The following is a 22,937-nucleotide window of genomic DNA, read 5'->3' on the forward strand; positions in this document are numbered from 1 at the left end:
AGAGATGGCCTAGTTCAAATTTCTCATTTTACAGATGAGAAAACTGAAATCCATAGTTGGGAAGTCTAGACAAGCAATTATAAGACTGGAATTATAATAGCTGAAATGTATATACAATTTAAGGTGTCCAAAGTACTTTAAAAACATCATTTCATTTGAAATTCACAGAACCTTGTGATGTGGGTGCTACAGGCATTTTTAACTCCATTTACAAATGAGGAAATGGGGGCTGGGGAAAATTAAGTGATTCCTCTGTAGTACACAGTAGTAAATGTTAGCTATAGAATTTAAATCTTAGTCTCTCTGGACTCCAAGTTCAACATTCTTTCTGTTAAACCATGCTGGCTCCAAATGAGTACTGCGTACACACCATACCTCAGTGTTTTGTTCCGAAGCAGCCTAAATTTAAATCTTTTAATTCTGTCTTTTTGATTATTCTAACATTCAGGAAAGGTGTTTCAATTATTTTCCAAAGTTCAAAAGAAGCACACACTTTATATCCATACCAACAAGTAGCTAGCTCTTGAATAAAAACTATGTGACAGTTGAATCACACAAAATGAATCAATGTTTATGCCACACCAAGCCTATACAATCTTACTTAAGCTGTCTTGAATCCCAGACAACCAAGATAGATGGTCTTGGCGTTATCTTCCTGTGAAGCCTTTATTATTTTCTGCAGACTCCCAATTCAAAAGATACTCATCCCAAATAAAAATATAAAGAGGCATCTCAGACAATTCAGAAGAGACTCTGCTTGCTCCTCCAGTTCCCCATGGCTCTAATCAGTATTCACTGAGTGACCTGGTGATCTGGATTAAAATTGTTTTATCAGAAATGAATTATGGAGGAACTTAAGACTTGTAATTTGCTGATAATCACAATTTAGAATATCATCTCTCTGTCAATATGTTGTCCTACTCTATTGCTGTTAGAAAAAGCAAACTCTCAGCAGATTCCACGTTGGTATGTGAACTCATTGTGAATAAATGGAACTCATAGGGTTCCATTTTCAGTTAACACACAATTGATTAGATGTTGTTCTTCTCTAATGTTATTGTGTATTGGTCTTTTTTTCCTCATCTAGATTATAAATACCTTCCAAAGAGAAACCATGTCTTTTCCTTTTGCCCCAATTCCCTAGTTCTTAACATAGTGCTGAGCACAGGATAGATACAAAATGAATGTGTGGGTTGATTGTGAATTGTCTGAATTGATAAATTCATGAGAATGTGATGCTTCTGAACTGATCTAATCAATTAAGATATCACAGCCTTACCTTTTACAAATCTCATAGAGAAAATAACACCTGATATCAAGTACAAGATTTTAGTATTAGGATCTTCTGTGAATTTCACTCTTTAGTGAAAGATTTACTATGCACTCTTTAGTTAGCTCAAGTTGGAAGCTAGAACAATCAAAGGATAAAGTTAAAATGCAACGGAGCTGATAAAATTATAAACTGAGTTCAAATTAAATGCAATGGCCAATATTGATGCCAAAGAACAAAGCCTTCCTTCTATTGGTAGAAAGATGGTGGAATATGGGTGTGGAATGTCACATACACTATCAAATTCCAATGCTGTATTGATTTTGTTTGATGTTTTTTTTTTCTCTTCTAAAGAGAAAACCCCAAAGTAAATGTAGTGCAACAAAAACATAGACATGAACAAAACAAATAAAAATGGGCAGGCTCTTTGAGATAAGCCCAAGTCAAACCATAACATATTTCTGAGAGAAGTCAGATATATTGTGATTTATGCCACTATCATTTACACACAACATAGCTGCTATGGATGCAGGCTTCTAGAGAATTACAGGTCAGCCTTCATGGAGGGATTTTAATGAACTGGCAGCACTTCATCATTTTGGTAATCATAGAAATTAGAGGATGAAATTAGAGGCTTGTTAGGTCATCTAGTCTATCAACCTGCCAGCCCTGAATTGGTCTCTGGTGCATATTTTTTATTGCTTTACAACCCTGCCTGGTGGAAATGATTTTTGTTACTAGAAGAAGTTCATGCTAAATCTCTCTTTCTTTTTGCATTCACCTCCCACTGAGGTCAGTGGTCCAAAATCGACTCCCATCATTGGTCAAGTAGCCAGTTGCAACTGGAATATTATAAAGCAGCATCTAACTTATTAAAGAGAATGATGATTTTATTTGTTGTTGTTTTTTTTTAATAGCTTGACAATAATAATAAATCCTACTTAATGTCAAATGGTCAACTTCATTCCCAAGAAAGTTGTAAACATTGATTGGGAGAAGTCTAAACTAGTGATTACTCCAAATAAAGGGACATATGAACAGGTTGGAATTGAATTAGGTTAGTGCATTGCTGCAAGTATGCCCCTTGCATCCCATTGTCATGTAATTGAAATTTCTGAGATTAACTTTCCTTCCATTTATTGTCACCTGCCATCTAGCGATACAGCCTGTAATTACAACATGGCTTCAACTACGAACTGTATAGAAGCACAGTCTCCTTCCTTCTCTGGGCACAATCAAACAAAAGAGTTACTTCACTGAGGTAGCAAAATTAGGTCATGTCAGTGAAATCAGTGAGCCTCTAGAGTTCAGTGTCATCCTGAGTATTACTGTTGGGCACTGCCCAGCTAATATTTGCCTGTTGTACAGTGAATGATGCTAAAGCCCCTCTGAGAAGGCAAGGCAGAACTTGAGTTAGCAATGCTGTGTATATTACTGATGTTAAACTTTGAGAGTGTTAATTGATTTGTTAGGCTTTCCTTAAAGCAATTGGAAGTGTGTTCAGCAAGATTTCTGAAGTGTAGGGCATTTGGAGAGATCAGAAATTTTCATGTGATCCTCCCATTATTGTGTTCTCTAATTACCATATTGATGATCAGGAAGAATGAGCAAAATTGACCTCAAAAACTCTACATATTGACCATGAAAAACTAACATCTTGGAGAAGAAGAGTGGTTGAATTTTCCTCAAAATAAATTAAGAAGTTATTTAGGCTGCATTTCTCAGTGATTTTTATATCAATGGTCAGTATATTCCCAATTAATGCAAAATTCTTAGCAAAGATTCTAAACTTCCCTCTTTTTAAAGACAGAAAGACAAATAGAGAGAGACAGAGAAAGAGACAGAGGAGAGAGGGAGGGAAGAAGGAGAAAGGGAGGGAAGAAAAGAGGGAGGGAGGAAAAGAGGGAGGGAGAAAAAGAAGGGGAGAAAGAAGTAAAAGGTTGAAATCTTGATAGTACACAGAAAGTCACTCTGGAGTCTAGACCACACACAATATTCAGAATAATTGTATTCAATTGCTATCCAGTGCACGAACCCTTCAAAACCTACCATGAAAACTAGATGGTTCAAAGTCATGAGCATTTTAAAAGAACTCTGAAGAAGAAGCTAATGTTTCATTAAGATAAGTGCTCATTACTGTAAATTTCAGTTATTACTTATAGAAGACATATGTTGAGATGGAAAAAATGTAGACCTAACATATAATTAGTCTCATCTTACACTATTTTCCCTTTGTACTATTCATAGGAACTATTCTCTATTGTATTACCAATAACTCATACTTTAGGGCTTACAAAGCACTCTCCTCACAACCCTGCAAGGTAGGTGGTATGACTATTACTATTCCCACCTCACAGTAAAGAAAACTCAGAAAAGTTAAATGATTCCCTACAATGGTCCTACAGCTATTAAGTACTGGAGTTGAGACTTGAACCCAAGACTATGTGAGTCAAATAGATAAGTTCTTTTTACCACACAGTACTGCCTCATGTAGACAGTGATACTGATCTGGTCTGAACCTTAAACTTAAAAGGATCCAAGGATAATAAATATTACAGAATGTTGGCATTGATGGAGTCAGGTCTTTCTGTGGCATAATAAGTCAGCAAGATTTGCTAGAATCTAAGTTATGTCTTAGTTATAAATTCAATTCTTTTAAGGATGGCATCACCTTCTTTTCCAACAAGGAAGACTGATATGGTTTTAAGAACATAAAATATTAGACCTGGAGAAATCTTAGAGATCTTCTTATTACTACTCCTTCCTCTTATACATGGGAAAATTGATATCCAGGCAGGGAAAGAGATTTCCATGTCTACTAAGCAGTTGATATCTTCTGATACCTAAAAAGGTTCTTCCCATTATGGTTCCCATTAGGTTCTTCTAATGGGGTGTTCTTCCCATTATACCATGAGTCTATGTAGTCAGGTTAGAGTTTAGTGTTTTTGTTTGAATCTTCAGAGTCTAAAGGAAGTCTACAGAAATCCTAAAGCAATCCTATAAATCTAAATCACCCCTCAAGGAGTAATAGCAATGCCATTATATAATGATATAGACTCAGTTTTCCTTTTTAGGGCCAAAGCTGAGTTAGGTTAAAAATTAGGTAGGGAGAATATGAAGCTAGTACCCAATATGTTCCAGAATATACAATTTCTACAACAGCATGTTTCTAAGTGAATCCCTAAGACTATTAAGGAATATATATCTAGTATATATGACTAGTATATACTAGTTGATGAACAACAAAAGAGGGTAGTACAAGTGGAAAACTCCAGTTCTTTGAAGACTCCCTGTTGTACTCAAAGGCACTAAAGAGAAGAATCAAACAGAAAGCCTGTACTTTGTTACACAGTCTTACACATAGATATAGATAGGCAACAATACACATAGGTATGTTTTTAGTGATGTCAGCTCTTCAACAACAACAACAAATCTCTACCACTCGCTCATTTAGAGGCCAAAAGTCCCTGGAATGTATTTCATTTATTCCACTCCTTGGTCATGGTTGTTCAAGTTAACATATTTAGTTAATTACCATATTGGTAGAAGTTCCCTTATTTAAGATAAGGTAGTATCCCTTATCTAATTAGGTAAATTCCTTTACCTAATATTTAAGATACTCAGTAGCTCAGTATCTCCCTGCTTTGCTAATTTTATTTCTCATTATTCTTCTCTGCTCACTGTTCCTTGACATCTTGCATTTTCTCATTTCCATTGTTCATATTCTGCCCTTTCTCTTAGCCTTCAAGTCTAAAAGCCATACTGGCTCCATGAAGCATCCCCTGATAGCCCCAAATATTCTTTCCCTCTTTTGAGCTCCAAATGCTCTTACTAGCTGTACCTTTTAGCATTCATGATAATTTATATTTATTATCATTTCTGTGTAGTGTCTATGTTCTCTGTAAAATTCCTACAAAGAGGAAGTAGACCTCCCAGAAAAGACAATTATGTGGCAGAGTGGATAGAGTACTGAGCTTTGAACAAGGAAGACTCATCTTCAAGAGTTCAAAACCAGCCTCAGACACTCACTAGCTATGTAACCCTGCACAAATCACATAACTCTCTTTGCCTCAGTTTTTTCATCTATAAAATGAGCTAGAGAAGGAAATGCCAAAGTACTCCAGTATCTTTGCCAAGAAACTCCCCAAAGGTGTCACATAGAGTCAGACCCAACTATAATAAAAGAAATAACAAATCTCTTCAATATCCCAAAGGACTAAATCATGGAATAACAAAAAATTAAAAGATAGATGGTACATAAGAGGCCATTTAGTCCAATGCATGCCTTTAAAAGGATCTCTTTTACAGTAAACTGAGAAGTTGTCATCCAGCTTTTGCTTAAAGACAACAGGTCCTTGAATAGAAGAGGTATTCAAAAATATTGATGATGAAGAGTAATTTACTTAACCTAATGACAATGATAAAGAACAGAGTCTGAGATGAATGACAGAGCTAAATAAGTTTTTAAGAGGGAGAAAGGGAGAGATGGAGACAGATATAGAGACAGAGACTGAGATAGGGAGAGAGAAGGAAAGAGAGAGAAAGATGGAGGGGAAAACAAAAATGGGAGAAATAAGGAAAAGAAGATGGAAAGGGAAAGGGAGAAGAAGGGAAGATCAGCTCTGAAGCTACATAAAATCAATCCAAATTCAGGTGAAATCCCCTAGGAGCAGCATGGGACTCCTGAGTACCTGGGAAAGGGCCCCAAAATTAGGATGAAAAGATACAAAAAACATTTTCTTTCCTCCACAATCTTGTCTGCTTAAACCTAGCCATTAGATTTGGACATAGGTTTGCTGGTAGCAACTAGTAACTGTAAACTGTCTATTCCCTGAAGCCAGCAACACTTAACTATGTAGGTTTCTTTCACTTTTATTTAACTTTCAAATAATACTAATATAGTAAACTTTGCATGTTGTAGAATTGATGTAGGAGAGGTCAGTGACAATACTCCCAAATCTAATACAAAGCCTTTGCCTCTATTTTGTAGCAAATGGATTTAGTGCTAGAAGGCACCTTCAGAAACATCTATGTCAATCCCACCATTTACAAATGAGCAAAAGAATAGTGATCAAGTAATTATTAATTGCTTACTATGTGCCGAGCATTATTCTAAGCACTAGGGATAAAAAATGCAAAAAACCAAGTACAGTTCTTGTCCTCGAGGAATGTATATTTTTTTAAGGTGAGAAGACAACACTTACATGGAAAATTTGGAGGAAAAGGGGGTGGCACATACGGTGGCATCACTAAGAAATAACATAAAGGCCTAGTTCCATGAAAGACAAGAAGAAAGCTCACTTCTGAACCCAGGGCAAAGACCAAGGCTCCAGTGGCAGAGGAAGAGGAATGAGGAAGAAGAGGATGATAGCCATTTAGCATAGTTTGAAAATAGTCAGAAATAACTGAGGAAACTGAAACCCTTAGAGGGGAAGCATCTTAGCAGGGTCTCTTAGCTATAAAGTGTCTGATTCAGAATTTGAATCCAAATCTTCCTGACTGAAAGTCTAGCGCTTTCTCCATGGTTACACTGCCTTTCCACTCACACCCTTTGACTTCTGATGATAAAGAAAAAAATAAACATTTGTACCTGTTTATTTTTCATTCATGACATCTGTTTTTAAATATAAGGTGGGACTTTAAAAGTTAACTTTGTTTGTGAGTTGTGCCAAAAGGCAAGAAAAGAAAAGCTCCCAGAATGTATTGTTTTTATAACTTTCCTGGATGGACTCTAGATTTTTCTTTATGAGTATGAGTTCCCCAAGCATTTTATAAATGCCCTCCATGGACAGAGCACCGTACTAGGCATTGAAGAAAAAGAAAAGTTTAGATCGGACAAAATCACTTCTTCCATGGAGTTTAAAAATCTGGCAGGAACATAAGAGCCATGACATGTAATAACACTTGATAAGTGCATTTAAGGAAATGAAGACAAAGGGCCAACAGAGGGCCAAGAGTGAATTGCTGCTAAGCAATAAATCAGTGAAAGTTCTTCATGAAAGAAGAGGCATTTGGGTTGAGCCTTAAAGAAGGATGAGGTAAAGAGGACTAGGAATTACATTCGAGACATAGGGAACAGCTCAAGCAAAAACATGAAGGCATGAGAACATGGGGCATGTAATGAAGTAGAAATGATAATAGTTTATTTTAATAATAGAGAATATGAATGGGTTATTCATGAACAATCAACCAACAATTATTAAGTGCCTACTATGTGTCATGCACTGGAGATTCAATTCAGCAAATAAACAGTCTCCGCCCTCAAGAAGTTTATATTCTATAAGGAAAAAGCAAAATGGGAAACCAGATTGGTAGAGGACTTTAGATATCAGATTAAGGAATTTGAGTTTCCTTAATCAGCAATTGGGATCTACTGTACATTTTTGAGCAAAGCAGCATGGTTCATTAAGCAACATGAGTGAAGGAAAGGTTGATGATAAACTCTGCTTGTATAATGACATAGTTTTGCCTAAAAAGACCCTCACCAAAGCCCTAATTCAATATTTGACCAGAACTATAATCAATGTTTCTCTATTTCATGTAATTGGTCAGATTTAGATGAAGTTTTGGTATTGAATATTATTCTCCTTCCTGTTTCAGTTGCTAAGGTCCCCCAGTTCTCTACTCTCTACTCTACCCAAGAGAATGGGAAAAAATTCAAAAGGTGTCATCTGAGACACAGCAGTTACTGATTTTGTGACATGGAATCATCGCTGCCAAGCAGTGTACTTTGGTGTGCTCAGAGCCTGAAACCTCAGAGCACAGACTAATATATTAGTCAGATTTTTTCTGGAACTTCTAAAATTCAGGAGAACACAAACACAGATACCCTGGAAAATTTGTCAAACAATCAAATTTCCCAAAGCTTCACTGTTCTGCCCCCAAATCACACTCATTTTTCTTGCTCTCTTTCTCTCTGTAAAGTTTTGAGTCTCCACAGTGCCCTTGGTTAACCTAGACACCCATCAAGCATTTCATATTGTTCTTATCTTAATTTGTGTACTCTGAAGGCAGGTTGCAGCCAGTAGAATGACTAAAACCTTCCTTAAGGTTGCTGGCAATGGCTACTATTCCCTTGTTCAAAAGATAACTAAGGCTATTTCTGCTTGATTTAATCATATCAAGATTAGAAAAAAGTTAACCTCACTATTTGCTCAGCTTGTTCTCCAAATATAAAACCTTATTAGCTAACTTTGCATATTTTGGCATAATACCTCTTAGATTTAATGTGCCTTGTAATATGTTAATAGATGTCTCATTTTGTAAGGTTGTAGAAAGCAGCTGTGACTGAATTTAACATTTTAATGCCACAGATTTATATATATATATAGTATATATATATATATATATTTGGCAAAAATAAAGTTATTTTAAAAACACTTACGCCTGTTTATGCATTTCTAAAGAATTATAGGAACTTGGAAGAAAATGCCCCCACGCAGCACAAAGTGAAAGAGAGATTAGTCAATTTTCTGGAGAGTTGGATCCATGAAGACAGCCAACTCAGGTAATTCAGGTCAAAAATTCCACTCCGGGTCCTGAATTATTCAAACTGGCTATCTATGGTGTTCAGATTGTGCAATCTTAAGACTGGGTCCTCCCAGCACAAAATAAGGGGGAGTCTAAACAACCATATGGAAATAGCGTAGTTCAGACCCGAGCATAACATTCAGACTTGAATTTTCCAGTAGAGTTGTTTACATTGCTCAAAGTACGTGGATACTTGTCCATAACACCTTGTGCTGACACAATCTATGATATGCTTATACAAAAAGATCAGCTTCTCCTTGACTATATGCATGACCTTGTGTACATCCATAAATCCATCTCATTCTAATCAACCCCCCCCGGTCATTTTTAGCCTAATGTCCTCACCAGAGTCACTAACATTTTCCCTGCATCATCCCTGAGTTTTGTATCCCATTTATCTTCCCACTGTGGACCTATTAAATAAAGCCATGCAGGAGCTTACCAATATAGCAAGTCATTTTAACTCTAGTCTTCTGTTCTCTGCACTAGAGAAAGATGTGCAAAGAGCCATATGACATGGATCGATTTCGCAACATTCTCCTCTCTACATATTGATTCCACATTGACATTGAAGCTGAAAGAGGCCAAAAAAGAAGGGGAGGGAGCCCACACCTGGAGAGAGCTGCAACTAGCTTCCCTCTGACCCCACCCCCAATCTGAATCCAGAGAGCTCATGATCTTCCCTACCCAAGCTTCCCATAGCATCTAAAAAGTGCCCAGCCTAACTTTGTGTAACTTTCAGTCCCCTAAAACTCTCTGATGCTTTTGTCACCATCATTTGTATGCATTTTCTTTGCAATATTAGGATAAGAAGGACATATTACTGGGTTTTATTTTTTACTTCTAACCCTCAAGCAAATAAAAACTGTCTTAGCTCAACACCTAAGACAATGTGTTTTCTCAATGAAAATGTCACCATCTGGACAAAAAAGACATTGTTGAGAAATGTTCTTGTTCTTAAATAAATTACAAATCCACTGACTGATTTCCCAGGTATTCTAACTTTGTAGCACCTTCTGTATAACCAATAGATGAGCTTAAAAGATGGTTCTTTTAACAGTTAAACAAAATGTCCTTAGAAGTCAAATGGCATTGTTCAGAAGAGGATTTAACAAGTGTCACCATAAGAGAATCATCAGAATGCCTGAAGAAATATCACCTCAAATTACAAAGAAAAGTAAGGTGGGTATCACAGATCTCATGCTGCCAATGTAAGTCACTTCACCTAAAGAGCTTACTACTTTCAGATATTTTGCATTGTACATGGGTGACCTTTGGTTTCCTTCTGTCCAAATATTGCCTGTGTTTTTTCTTTTTCTCTACAAGGTTCACAGCAGGCCCAGCTGTAGGCGAGTGATCCTCTAAGGTGAGCTGTGCCTTTCGTTCACACATGTCATTAGCTTGAGGCACATTCCAGAACACACTTAGTTCTGTTAAAGCTTCTGCCACATTGACATGGTTAGTTGGGTTCAAAAAGTAACCTACTATAGGTAAGGTTCAGCTGGATGCACAAGTGTCCAAAATGAAAGCTGCCACTGCAGGTGCTTGTAGGAGGGGTTCAGGGTCAGGTTCTGAAGCTAGCGGTCTTTGATTCTGTCTAGAGAGATAAGAGATGCATTTTCCTAGGAATTGTATAGGCAGACAAAGTCTCTTTTAGGTATTAGAATGCTTTAAAAGGTAGAACTAGACTAGAAATAAAATAGAAGATCTTTTTTGAAACTGGATTTTAACTAGATCCAATAAACAAAGTTATCTTGAGTCATAACATACTTTCACCTCCGTGGTTCTGGGTATAAATCTGGTTCAAAACCTATTTAAATTTCACACACATACCCAAAATTACACATGTCAATTAGAATGTGTCTCTTTAAGGATCAACTTCTGTCGAATGTTGGTTGTGTTCATGATACTCTAATGACTTTAGGGTCATTAGATTCAGAGACAGCTAATAAAAGTATTTTTTTATAATATTTACACTTGCAATAGACCTTAGAGATCATCTATTCAAACCTCACATCTTATAGATGAGGAAATGGTTTGCCCAGATTTCATCCTTCTTTAGGTAAAACCGTAGTTGATTCTACTAATCCTTCAAAATCATTGCCCAGTGATTCTCTTCCCCTTCACAATTAAAAAAGAACCCTATTCTCTTTTTTCTTTATATTTTCTTGATGATCTCATCATGCTTTCAATTATTATCCCTATGCAAAGGATATTCATCCAGTTCTCTTTTCTTGTCTGAGTTCTGTTTCTATATTTCCAATTATCTGCTAAACATTCTCATCTAGATATCTCATAGCAATCTCAAATACATCATTTCCAAAGTTAAATTCATTTCCTTTCCTCTGCACCAGCCACCTTTCCCTATAACATCTCTATATCTGCTAGGAAAATCACCAGAATTCTTCCTTGGGAGTCATTTACCTATGACCCCCTCCCAACAAACAGTGAGTTTCCAAATTATTTTTTGCATCCATCTCTCCTCTATTCATATGATCACCAGTCTTATTCAAGTCTTCTTCACCTCTTGTCCATATTATTGCAATGCTCTTCCAATTGGTATCCCTGCATCTAGCCTTTCTTCTCTCAATTCCACCTTTTTTATAGTTGCTGAATTGATATTAAGAAAATACATATCACTCATTTGCTCAACAACTTCCAATAGCTTTCTATTAATTGTGAGATATGCAAACTACTTTATGGCATTTAAAGGCCACCATGATCTGGCACCAGCTTATTTTTCCAGGGTATCTGTGCATTATTATCCATCATTCACTCTATACTACAATCAAACTGATCTATCTACAGTTCCTCATGTACAGCTTTCTATCTCCTATTGCCAGGTTTTCACCCAGGCTCTCCAATTGCAATTTGGTCCCATTTTCTTCTTCACCTCTGCCTCTTAGAAATCCTAATTTCCTTCAAGACTCACCTCAAGGATCTCTTCCTTCAAGAGATTTCATTTGATTCCCCCAGTTATTAGGGCTTCCCTATTACTGTTTTTAAGACATATTAATTTAATGTTTAAGGGCATACCTGTACAATGTTTTAGGGCAGATACATTCTCACTTTTATATTTGGATCCTTAATGCTTATCACATAAAAATATTCCCAACCTGTTTTTTGAATGATCAATCCAAGCATTTTTCTTTAATCCCTTTAATCATGAGGAAACTGAAACCCAGAGAGGATTTATCTTAGGTTACACATGTGGTAAACAGCAAAGCTAAGATTTCTGACTCTAAATCCACTCATTTTTTTATTATACTATGACACTTACTCTCAGTACCTATTTCCAGGAATTGTTTAATCCACCCTTCAGAAGTCAGGGTACATTTTTAGAACCTTCTGAATTTCCTCCAAAAGTCCAGGTTCCAATTGATGACAAAGGGGTTCAAAATACTTGTTCTCTAGTCCTTTATTATATAATATATCCACTGAAGCAGTTATTGACCAAATGGTAGTGGTGTACAAGGCTAAACTCAGTAATACAATATTGAAACAGCTGAGAATAAGAAGTAGGAAATGATTATGATATTTCAGCTATGAAACAGACAGTGACCATTGTACTTTGGGTCTAATAAAGGAAGTTATTTGAAACTAAGGAGAATTTGAAAGCAGAACAAAGGAAAAATTGAATCCAATCTGTCTATCCTTAGGATTTTCTTCCCTTGTTTTTTATGGGATTGTATATTGATAGAACTGTGTTTGCTAATCAAGGAGCAGTAGAAAAAGATAGGAGTTAGGGAAGGAGGAGGATTATATTTTTAAAATGAAAACAAGGCCAAAACAAATAGGTACTCAATCATCCTAAAATAAAAATATATAATGGGGAGGGGAGAAAGTTTTCTGACAATGCATATCCATGTGGAGACTTGAGGAGCCTACTTTTGGAAATGCAAGATAAAAAGATAGGCTATTTTCTTCTCTAGTTCAGTGTATAGCCAAGTATATACTAACTTTTGGTGATTTAAAAAGAAAACCTTTCTTAGTTACTGACTTGGAATTAAATGCATCAATAAAAAGCTCCATCAGAAGACCTTTCTCTTCTCTGGAGCCAAGAATTGCTAAATTCTAAGCTTCTTAATGGAGATATTATAGTGAACTGTTGACTTGAAAGCTTAGAACACTGCTTTCTTTGGCCCCACTTGTCAAAGGTTACCAATAATTTAGCTACATTGAATAAATAACTTTTTCCCCTGTGTTATAGGGTTTTAGAACTGGAAAGGCATCATAAAATCAACCAAACTTCCTAGTTTTACAAATGAGAAAACTAAGATCTATAAAGTAAATGTCATTTGTCAAAGATGACACAATAAGTAAGAGACAGAACTGGGACTATATCCAGGACTAGACAATTTCATTCTCTATTACTCTATTCATACCTTTTGTGTAAATATATCTTTCCTCCATCTATATTTTTCTTTGTTCTCAAAAGGAAAAACATATTTTTTCCTTTTTTGTAATGTAGGAACTAATTCTCCACAGTCTTCACAGCTTCAATGAATGGGAAAGACTCTCGAGAAGACCCAATTTAAGGCCATATTCTAAACCTTATATCACTACAATAAAAATTGAAATTCTATTTATTATACCATTATTCCATTGATAAGAGATATTTCCCATGTTAAAAGTCAGGCCTTCAAAGCCTATTTTCAGCCAAACTGGATTTCATTTTGAAAATTTTAAATGTATCGATGTCTAGTCATTTGAAGATATATTACACATCAAAGTTCTGGAATTGAAGTGATTTTTCCCTTTTCTTCCATGATGAGGCAATTAAAGTAAAACAGCAATCAATTCAGAATTGTATTCTTAAGGGCAATAAGACAGATTTCATTTTTATACATCTTTGTTTCAGTAACCACTCTTATGATTATAGTTATTATTGAAATGTCTACTGATGATTCTCAAAATAATATAGTGTCATGGAAAGAGTCAGATCCTACTTCTGACACTTAGGAACTATGTGATCATGGGTAAATTTGTTTAACTTAATTCAAATCTGGTAACAATTCAGATTTGTTCAGCTATTTTGCCAAAAATAATCAACAGTCTGCTCTATCAGATAAGATTTTAAAATAATTTAAATTCAGATTTAAGTACAGAAAGCCTTATGAAAATCATGATCCTAAATAAATGTAGTTAAATTTTCATGGTATCCTATTCAAAGGATATATACAAGATGGGACCTCAAAGCTGGCATTGGCTTTCCTAAAACATTCTATTTGGTTTCAAGCCAGTAAATACAATATGAATCTAGAGATTTCTGTAATATAAAGTCAGAGAACCATGGCACTTATAGGGACACTCAAGATCATCTAGTCTGAGCCCCTCACTTTACAAATGAGTGAGCTTAGGTCCCAAACGATCAATTGATTTGTCCAAGACCATACAATCAATTAATTGTAAAGCTGACTTAAGAATCCAGACTTTCTGATATCCAGTTCAATGCTACTCTTACTATATATAATGACTTTTTAAAATATGACAGTCTCATAATAAACAACAACAATAACAACACAAGGCCGTGTTAGCATCTTCATTGACAAAAGACCTGATTGCAACTCTATGTTATTCATTTGCTTAATATTAAGAAACATATAGAGTTTTGCTCAGCATCACTCATTCATCTACTTATCATCATCATGACAATCTGGATGTTTGCTTTTCCCCCTCTACTTGATAAGTCTCTCTGAAAGAATTACTTTCTAATTCCATTGACTTATCATTCTACAAGCTGCATCAGAACTTGGCAAGATTAAATGAAATAAAGAATCAATAAGACGTTACCCCCAAATTTAAAAGGTCTCATTTGAAAAGTAGCCACACACACAAAGAAATATAACATAAATCTCCAAAACCCAAGGGTCAAAAACATCCAGCTAACATATATTTATTCTGTGAACAGTAACATAATAAATAAAAGATGAACTCATATGACCTGTACAAAAGACAAGGAGATATTGCACCAAGTTTAGATATGGGATATTTAAATTTAATATTAGCTAAACAGATGATCTACAAGTATATACAATTTGAGGAGTTAAGGCAAAACCAGATGATACCTAGAACACAACTGAAGGTTTGAAAAATAGACATAATTAAAAACAAGGCGATCTCATCTCCTGCTAATAAAGTGGTTGTGTCTAAGGAAAAAATCCCTTAGGTTTTTAATAAAGTGGTTATTATCAATCACGTTAATTAAAGTTGAACAATAAAGTATATAATTTCCTGCAGAGGAGCATAATTTTGCCAAGGTTTGTGAATTGATCACTCAGAACATGGGTAAGCAACATTTTTCCCCTTTGTCAGACTTATGATCTATTCTTACTATTAGAAAATATAACTTGGAAAATATGAATCTTTCATGTATACAATTAAAATACAACTATGATGCATCCCCTTTCCCCTTTAGGGCTGCCATGTTTGTGATTACTGATTTAGGGTACATTGATGGGTCAGCCATCCAATACTCTACATGTAGAGAAGACACAAAACCAGTCATTGAATAACAATTGCCAGTTATCTCAGGAGAACAAAACAAAGTTTGGAAAAAAATAAAAACAAATAAAATCAATATCTCAATAAACAGTTCTTTGGCAGCAAGACACAAATTCTTGATTGAAGTTGGAATGCAAATTGTCCTAATTTATAGACCTGGTTGCCAGTCCTTTTAAAACCATGAAATTCCACACCTCCAATGACTCTGGTATGTCCAGTCAATGAAATTCTGAATAAATCTTGCAAGCAGCTTCTGACTGTAACCATTAAGCATTGATATGGATTGTCTGCTTAACATCTCAGTCCAAATAGACTTAAACACAAAAATTCTGTGAAACTTCATAGTGGTTCAGATAAGCCCAGGAGCCTTAAAGAGAATCCATATTCACCCATGAGAAACCAATAAGAAACATCAATCCAATGACGATAAAATGATCTTCAAATAACAGAGGGAATTGGCTGCTCCACACCTGGATGGATGTCACAGAGAAATCAGACTTTATAGGGGGAATACCAGAAAGCCAGAAAACGTAGAATACTGCCATCCTCCAACCAGATTACCTTTCTCCAGTTTCAGGTAAACCTTATCCTCTTTATCTAGGTAAAGTAGGACTCCATTAGTAGCAGCTTCACGTGTAACATCCTTGTCTCCAGCGAATGCAGAAATTACTGGTTTTCCATTTAGCATCAGATTAACCTACAAGAAGAAAATCACTGAAAAGCTCTAATTAAAGGAAAACTATCTACTGGGGATTATAAATGACATTGAGGGGATGAAGGATTGGGCAAAAGATCTAATGTTCAAAAAACACATCACTTTCCTTTCAAATTAAGGCACTTTATTTACTGGACTAAGGTTGTTTGCCAAGTTCATGTTTTATTCCTCTGCAAGGAATTTTCTTGAAAACCAAAAGACAAATAGCATCTATCTAGAGCAGGCTAGTTACATGAATTAGGGCCTTACTATAATACCTTCATTAGAGATTGACCACTTCTGCTCAACCCCAATTTTTTAACAATAAAGAAATCATATGGCTTTTTAGTATGTTACTGAAAAGGAACCACCCTAGTGACTTGATTAACCTAACTACTGTAAGAATCTATCAAAACATTCACAAATTAAGGCAGAGCAGTGATATGCTTAGCTTTGAAAAAAATTTTTTGTGGAGATATACAAAATACAATTCCTCTCAATCCCATTTTACTCTCTTCTAGACTGTACCAATTTAAAAGTATTTGTATTGATTAATAATAATTAGTGATTATAGAAACTACTGTAAATTTTAATGACTGGCATGCAGAAAATGATTAACTTCAGATTTTGTATCAGTCTTCTCCTTCTACTATATTTCCATAATGCATCAAGCCCTCCTATCTAAGTAAAACCTAAAATTGTGAACCATAGGGAATTTGCTGCTTTCAAGCTCTGGAAGACTGAACCTTTACCCAGTACTCATTGTCCTAAAGGAAAGAGTACATTAAAGAAAGAAAATTTAGAGCACAGACAGAAGGTTTAGCTTAGAACTGTAAGTTGCTCTTTCATCATCATAAACACATTATATAATATAAATCTAAGGAATTTAGACATGGTTTATTATGAAGACATATAAGTAAAGAAAAACCTTAGCCCAAAAAAAGTGAATTTTGTGATTTAGGTATTTGCATGCATGCAAGCATGACTGAAATTTTGTGGCTCTTAGCTTTAAAGACAATGATTTTTTTTTCCTTATTACAATAAAAAAAAATAAAGTTTCTACAGGTTAATCAGAATGGCCTGACTTCCCAAGATTCCCTAGTAGTAAAATGACTAAAGATAAACTATATATGAGACAATTAAATTTCTTGAATATACCCTAAAAGTTTATTTCATTCTTCATGTGTTTCAAAGATTTAATTACTAGAAATTAATGGAAATATTGTTCAAGTGGTATAATATATTAAAAGTTTATAAATCTTATTATTCCATATAATATTAGCTATTCCTTTATTACTATTACTATAATTTTTGCTTATTTTATCTTGAACAAATCTGTAAGTCAAAAAATTGTCTCATTTCAAGTTCAACGATTTTTTAAATGAACTCATTTTTAAATTAACTAATTTAAAATAAACTAATTTTTAAAATGAACTAAGGTGACATCAATTTAACATATAAAATGTTTTCTATTGGGATTAACTCTTATCAAATGTGGCTAAACCATCTCTCTTAAGAGTTATGATTTGAATAACTTTTTATACTATGTCCATCATCAAATGTTCTCATTCAGTGACAAAAGGATCTTAAAATCTAGATATTATTTCTAAATAATTATAAAACTGATCGGTTTATTTGAAAAAACAAAAGAGTTCATTTTGGTTTCCATATTTTCATCATAATTTAGAACCAAGATCATTTATAAATAAGTCCAACTGTTTGGGTGGTTGTTTGAAGGGAGAATTTTTATTAAAAAAAAAAAAAACATACCTGAATTGTTTGACTCTGATAGACTTTGATAACATGAAAACTGAAACTGTAAATTCCTTTCCTTGGTGCTACAAAGACAGACTCCAATGTGAAAAAATTGCCCACATTTACTAGGATCTAGAAACAAAAATACAATAGTAATTAATATAAGCATTCTCTCTTTCAGCCCACATATACAAAAAAAGCCAAAGGTGGGGAATAAGGTGCAGAGGATCATTGACTAGTTACTATGGCCTCTAAAATATCCAGCTGCATTTGTGAAATTTATTGTCATTTAAGTGACTTAGTAAATGTACTCCTTTGTAGAAATGCCACTCTGCTTTAAAAATGGCATAGGAAAAAAATGTAACTGCAATACAGAATCAGCTCAAGTTTCAAAAATGTTCATTGGCTTAGAAATACCTATGGAACATGTGAGGGTTTACTTATATTAGCTTTAACTTGTAAGTCGGATATAAAGCAATTGCTATACATTTACATCACCACCCCCTAAAAGTCATTGATATGTCCAAAAGTGACGTTCCCGAGCTCACCAATCAGCAACCATGGAATCTCTGCAATCATCCCTGAAAACATTTTAGAGATGTGGGCATTTTTTGGTGACATAATTCATGACACTGGTTAGCTGGCACATGAAATTATCAGAATGACTTGATCACCTAAAAGAATCTACCTAAGCTCAGTCTAGCTGCCTTGTCTATTTGTCATTTCTATGGCATACAAATCTGATATTTTAGTAAAGGCTTATACTTCAGAAGATGCCAAGGAATGATAGGTAGAAGATAACTTAAGAAATAAGTAATGGTCATGGTTTTTTATCACTGATGTAGCTATCTAATTATTGTTCAAAGTTCAAAGGTCATTTCATAAGAAATATATTGCCCAAAGATAAAGCAAGCTAACTTCATTTCATAAATTGAAGTAGCATTTTATTGGTTATCAAAGCAGTCAATAACAGTAGAGTTCAATAAGTGCATCATTAATCTAAATATATAATACACACATATAAATTTTGCTTGATTCTAAGGTTAGAATGTTTGAATTTGAGTGTATGTTTGTGTGTGTGTTTAATAGCCAGAATTTCTTCATTCTTCTTAAAGATACAAATTCAAAAAAAAAAAATTCTTCCTGTAAAGCTACCTTTCTCACATACCGAACTCATACTCCTAATATTTCTTTTAACACACACTTTAAAATATTCTCTTTACCAGTATAACCATATATATCCAGTGTAATCTTCTGCAAATTGGCCAAGCATTGTACTAGTATAGATCATTCACACACCAATAATACAGTGATGGCTGCCCAGCTGAACAAATTCCGTACAGCTTATCCCAATATGCTATTTTAATTTAGCCTAAGATTCTACCATCTCTCAGATACATACTCAGACTGCTTTCCTCTGACTTTCATGATCAGTGGACTTTAGAGATAAAATCACTGGCTGTGTTAATCATACTAAACAGAGGGTTGTTGGAGATTTTTTTGGAGTACATTTAAAATAATTTGAAGTGCTTAGTTGCATCTTTGTGATTTTAGTGCAAGTCGCACAACTCATTAGCGATAATGGAAATTGCTGATTAGTGTTGACTACACAGAACGGCTGATGTTGACTCTACATTATAATTAGAACATTTATCTTAACTATATTTATAACTGAATGTAGCTTGTTGTCGCCAAGATCTATCACTCTCTGCATAGAAGAAAAAACCTTTCCTCTTCTAATTGACAGAAAGGTCACTGGAAAGGAACAGGAGGTACTGAAGATGTTTCAAATGGCCACAGCTTTCTAACACTAATTAATTCATTTTGAAATCAAGAATTGTTTTTTTTCCCTTTATTACCTTGAGGTTGGAAAAATATTGCACCCAAATCCAAAGGGTCACTTGAAATATAAAAACTATATTTGTTCATTTTTAACTTCCTTCTTCTCACCCTTCACAACCACCCACCCCAGAGTTGGTATGGAAAAAGGGGGGAGATTCTGTGTTTGCTATCAGATGTCAAGTGTTTTTCTTATAAGGAATTAAATAATTCATACAAACGACACCATACAACTTTGCCTATCTAAACACTCCTGACCAGATAAATGGCCATATATGTACATATATGTATATAAACATACATATATGCATAAATATATATATACTTATATTTGTATATATTTCTTTCCACATAAAGGTGACAGACCAGTTGGTCAGGTTATGGAATATTAATGTGTTCAATGCTATTTGAGTTAGCAGCCAAAGTCTTTTCTCTTTTTTTTCCTCCTACTGCTGAAGCAGAGATGAAGTCTCTGGGAGTTTCCTCGGATCACAAACCCACAGGGACAGTCAACCAGGCTAAATACCAGCCGATGGTTGCCCTAGTCCCAGAAAGCCCCTCTCTTTCCCACAATTTGCAAGATTGGAGGCTCTGTGATGGTTTTGCCTTAGCAGACAGAGGATGGAAGAATTTGCTTCCCTCTGTGTTTCCCAGGGGACCTCACTAAATTTGCTGGCTTCCTTTTCTTCTTTTCCACAACTTTTTACTAAGTGCTAGAAAAGGGACCAAGTTCTACTTGAGCTGCAGCAGCAAGAGAACTTAGAACACAGGTATTGTTTGTCATAAAGAAAAGGAAGTGGGAGGGAGAGAGTCTGGAGGTCTATAGGAAACCCTGCTAAGCAAAGGGAGCCTAGGGTGCAACTTCTTTGAGAAGCAGGTCAGTTGAATATTTCTAAAGCTTTATAGAAGGTGCAAGAACAGAGAAATCATGACACTTAAAAATCAAAGAAGTGAGGGAGAGGGAGAGGGAGAAATGTGGATTTCCGGAAGACAAGAGCAAAGTCCCCTGGACTGAAAGCCCTCTCAGCTTCCATGACCTGTTGCCACCAAACTCCTCCTAAGACCTCTTATTTTTGCCCTTTTCTCTACCGCTGGCAAAAACCTGCCTTCTGGGAGAAACCAGGAAGGAACAGGTGGAGCTTGCCGGGAGGCTCCTGACACAAGACGCCATCCCAAGGAACAGGGTCGGGGATCCTCTCCCCTGATCCTAAACCATTTTCCCTGTTGTCCCTTCCTAGTAGATTTGGCATGACCTGGCTCAGATTTAGGCAGCTATGGTGGCGTCAAACTGCCTGAAGATCCCCGCCCTGGACCCAGATCTGACCTGATCGAAGTAAATAATGCGTGTCTTGTTGCTCATCTCCGATGGCTCATGGTTGGTGCTCCTCACGGCAGAGAAGGCAACCTTGGAGTTAGCTGCCCGGACTGAGATCCCCAGGGGAGACGAGGAAGAGCCCTTGGCGTCTGTAGCTGGATTGGAGTCGCATACCACCAAACACTTGCCCTCCAGGACTATGGGCTCAGTGTCGTTCTGCGCCCACACGGGCAGCCCGGGCAGAGTCAGGGCTAGAAGAACGGTTGGGACCATGGACAGCGCCTGGCTCCCGGAGCCCATCCTGAGCGACCTCGGCTGCAGCCGGCAGGCGCTCCCCAGTGTTAGCTCACTACCTTCCCGGACCCGGGAGCTCTTAAACCAACCAAAAGCAAGAGCAGGAGCGGGTGCAGGAGCGGGAGCCGGAACAGCGGTGGCAGTAGCAGCAGCAGCAGCAGCAGTAGCAGCAGCAGTAGCAGTAGCAGCGTAGCACACACTTCCACCAATTCTGTGGTTTAAAGTCAAAGTCTTCCCTCTAGCTCTCTCGCTCCCTCTGTTACCTTTGTCCTTTAAGGAGCTCATGCAGAACCCCTACCCCACCCTCCTCCCCCAAATATTCAACCCTTTCTGGTTCCCCCGCACCCACCCTTTTCCCTCGGCATCCAAAATGTCTCCCCCGAAAAATATTCTCACCCCAAACCCAAAAAACCCAAGGTGTATTATTGATGATGAAAGAAGACGTGAGAAAGAGAAATCAGGAAGAAACAAAAACAGAATCTCCCATCATTTCTTCTATCAGATGCTCCTGGCTGGCCCTGTTGAAATCTGACTGCAGCGAGATAGGGTTCTACAGAGATGGGAACTGCCCCCTCGTCTATCCAGATCCTGAGTCTGATATCATGGCCAGGGCGTTCGCAATTCCTAGTTGCTCCTCGCCACAAATTCCCCAAAGCCTTATGTCATACCAACACAGCCCAACTACCGGCTCCCGAGAAGACAGAGCCAGCGAGTGGATTACTGTAGGACATGCTCTTGGGATGCAGGGGTGTGTGTGTGTGTGTGTGTGTGTGTGTGTGTGTGTGTGTGTGTGTGTGTTTCTCTTTCTCCTTTAATGCCTTGGCACAACTTTCTGTCCACCTGGCACTAGGAAAAGAGTTGCAGAAACATGCATATACACTCGTTATTTATAGGAGGGCATGTGTTTGAGTTTGCTTACTGATAATCAGGTGTCAGCTTCAGAAAAACTGAACAAGCTTGGACCCACGATCTGTAATTAACTTGAACTTAAAGTACCAACATCAAATATGACTTGATAGGATATCTTTGTGAACTTAAGGACCCCTATCTCCATTTTTTGAGCAATCAGTCCTGGTCTGTGTGTGTGTGTGTGTGTGTATGTGTGTGTGTAGACGCACTTTTGCCTGCGTGTACAGCTTCCTATAATCCTATACTTTCCCCCAAAAAAAACAGATCCGGCCGCAAAAAGCCCTCGCCCCTTCCTTTTAATTTTCTGCAGCTGGCAAACGTAACTGGTGCTCCCCATCTCCCCTCCCTAAAAGGTGACTCCATTGTGCGCAGGAATTGGGGATTGCCCTAGAAGTACATCCCTGACAACTCCTTCCTATAAAGATGAATACGGCTCGGCTCCAGTTGAACCACGCTGCCCAGTAGTGGCCCAGAAGGGGAACGCCCAGCACTGGAACGGCGTCCGATGTAAGCGTCGGTCCCGGGAATCCCTTCTGACAGGCACGCCAAGGCTGCAGAAGTCCAAAAGGCTCCTTGCAGGGTCAGAGACATTGACTCCAAGCAGTCAATTATCCCTAAGGAAGATGCCCTTCGTTTGAGTCAGTTCGAGGAAGCACTACTCTGGCACTCATCCCAAGGGAAGAGGGAGAAAACAGGGAATTAGTTTAGTTTTATTAGCAAAGTAAAGGTTCCTGGTTTTGTTTGTTCGAGATTTTCCCATTGAGTAAAAGCAAGAGACAGTATTCCTTTTCTAACAGATTACCTAGGTTCTCCTTTAACACACAAAC

The 22,937-nt window shown here is 36.7% G+C and overlaps 1 protein-coding gene across 1 annotated transcript; it reads right to left on the reverse strand.

Moving 5' to 3' along the window:
- Positions 1–14,963: 14,963 nt before the first annotated feature.
- On the reverse strand, positions 14,964–21,958 carry CBLN4 (cerebellin 4 precursor). The gene is made up of 3 exons (XM_051982970.1): positions 20,917–21,958; positions 17,769–17,885; positions 14,964–16,001 (listed from the first exon to the last, which is right to left on the reverse strand). Exons 1-3 carry the CDS (start codon positions 21,484–21,486, stop codon positions 15,804–15,806), a joined length of 885 nt encoding a protein of 294 aa, XP_051838930.1. The 5' UTR covers positions 21,487–21,958; the 3' UTR covers positions 14,964–15,803.
- Positions 21,959–22,937: the final 979 nt, after the last annotated feature.

Source organism: Antechinus flavipes, chromosome 2 (genome assembly GCF_016432865.1).
Source record: "Antechinus flavipes isolate AdamAnt ecotype Samford, QLD, Australia chromosome 2, AdamAnt_v2, whole genome shotgun sequence".
Lineage (NCBI taxonomy): Eukaryota > Metazoa > Chordata > Mammalia > Dasyuromorphia > Dasyuridae > Antechinus > Antechinus flavipes.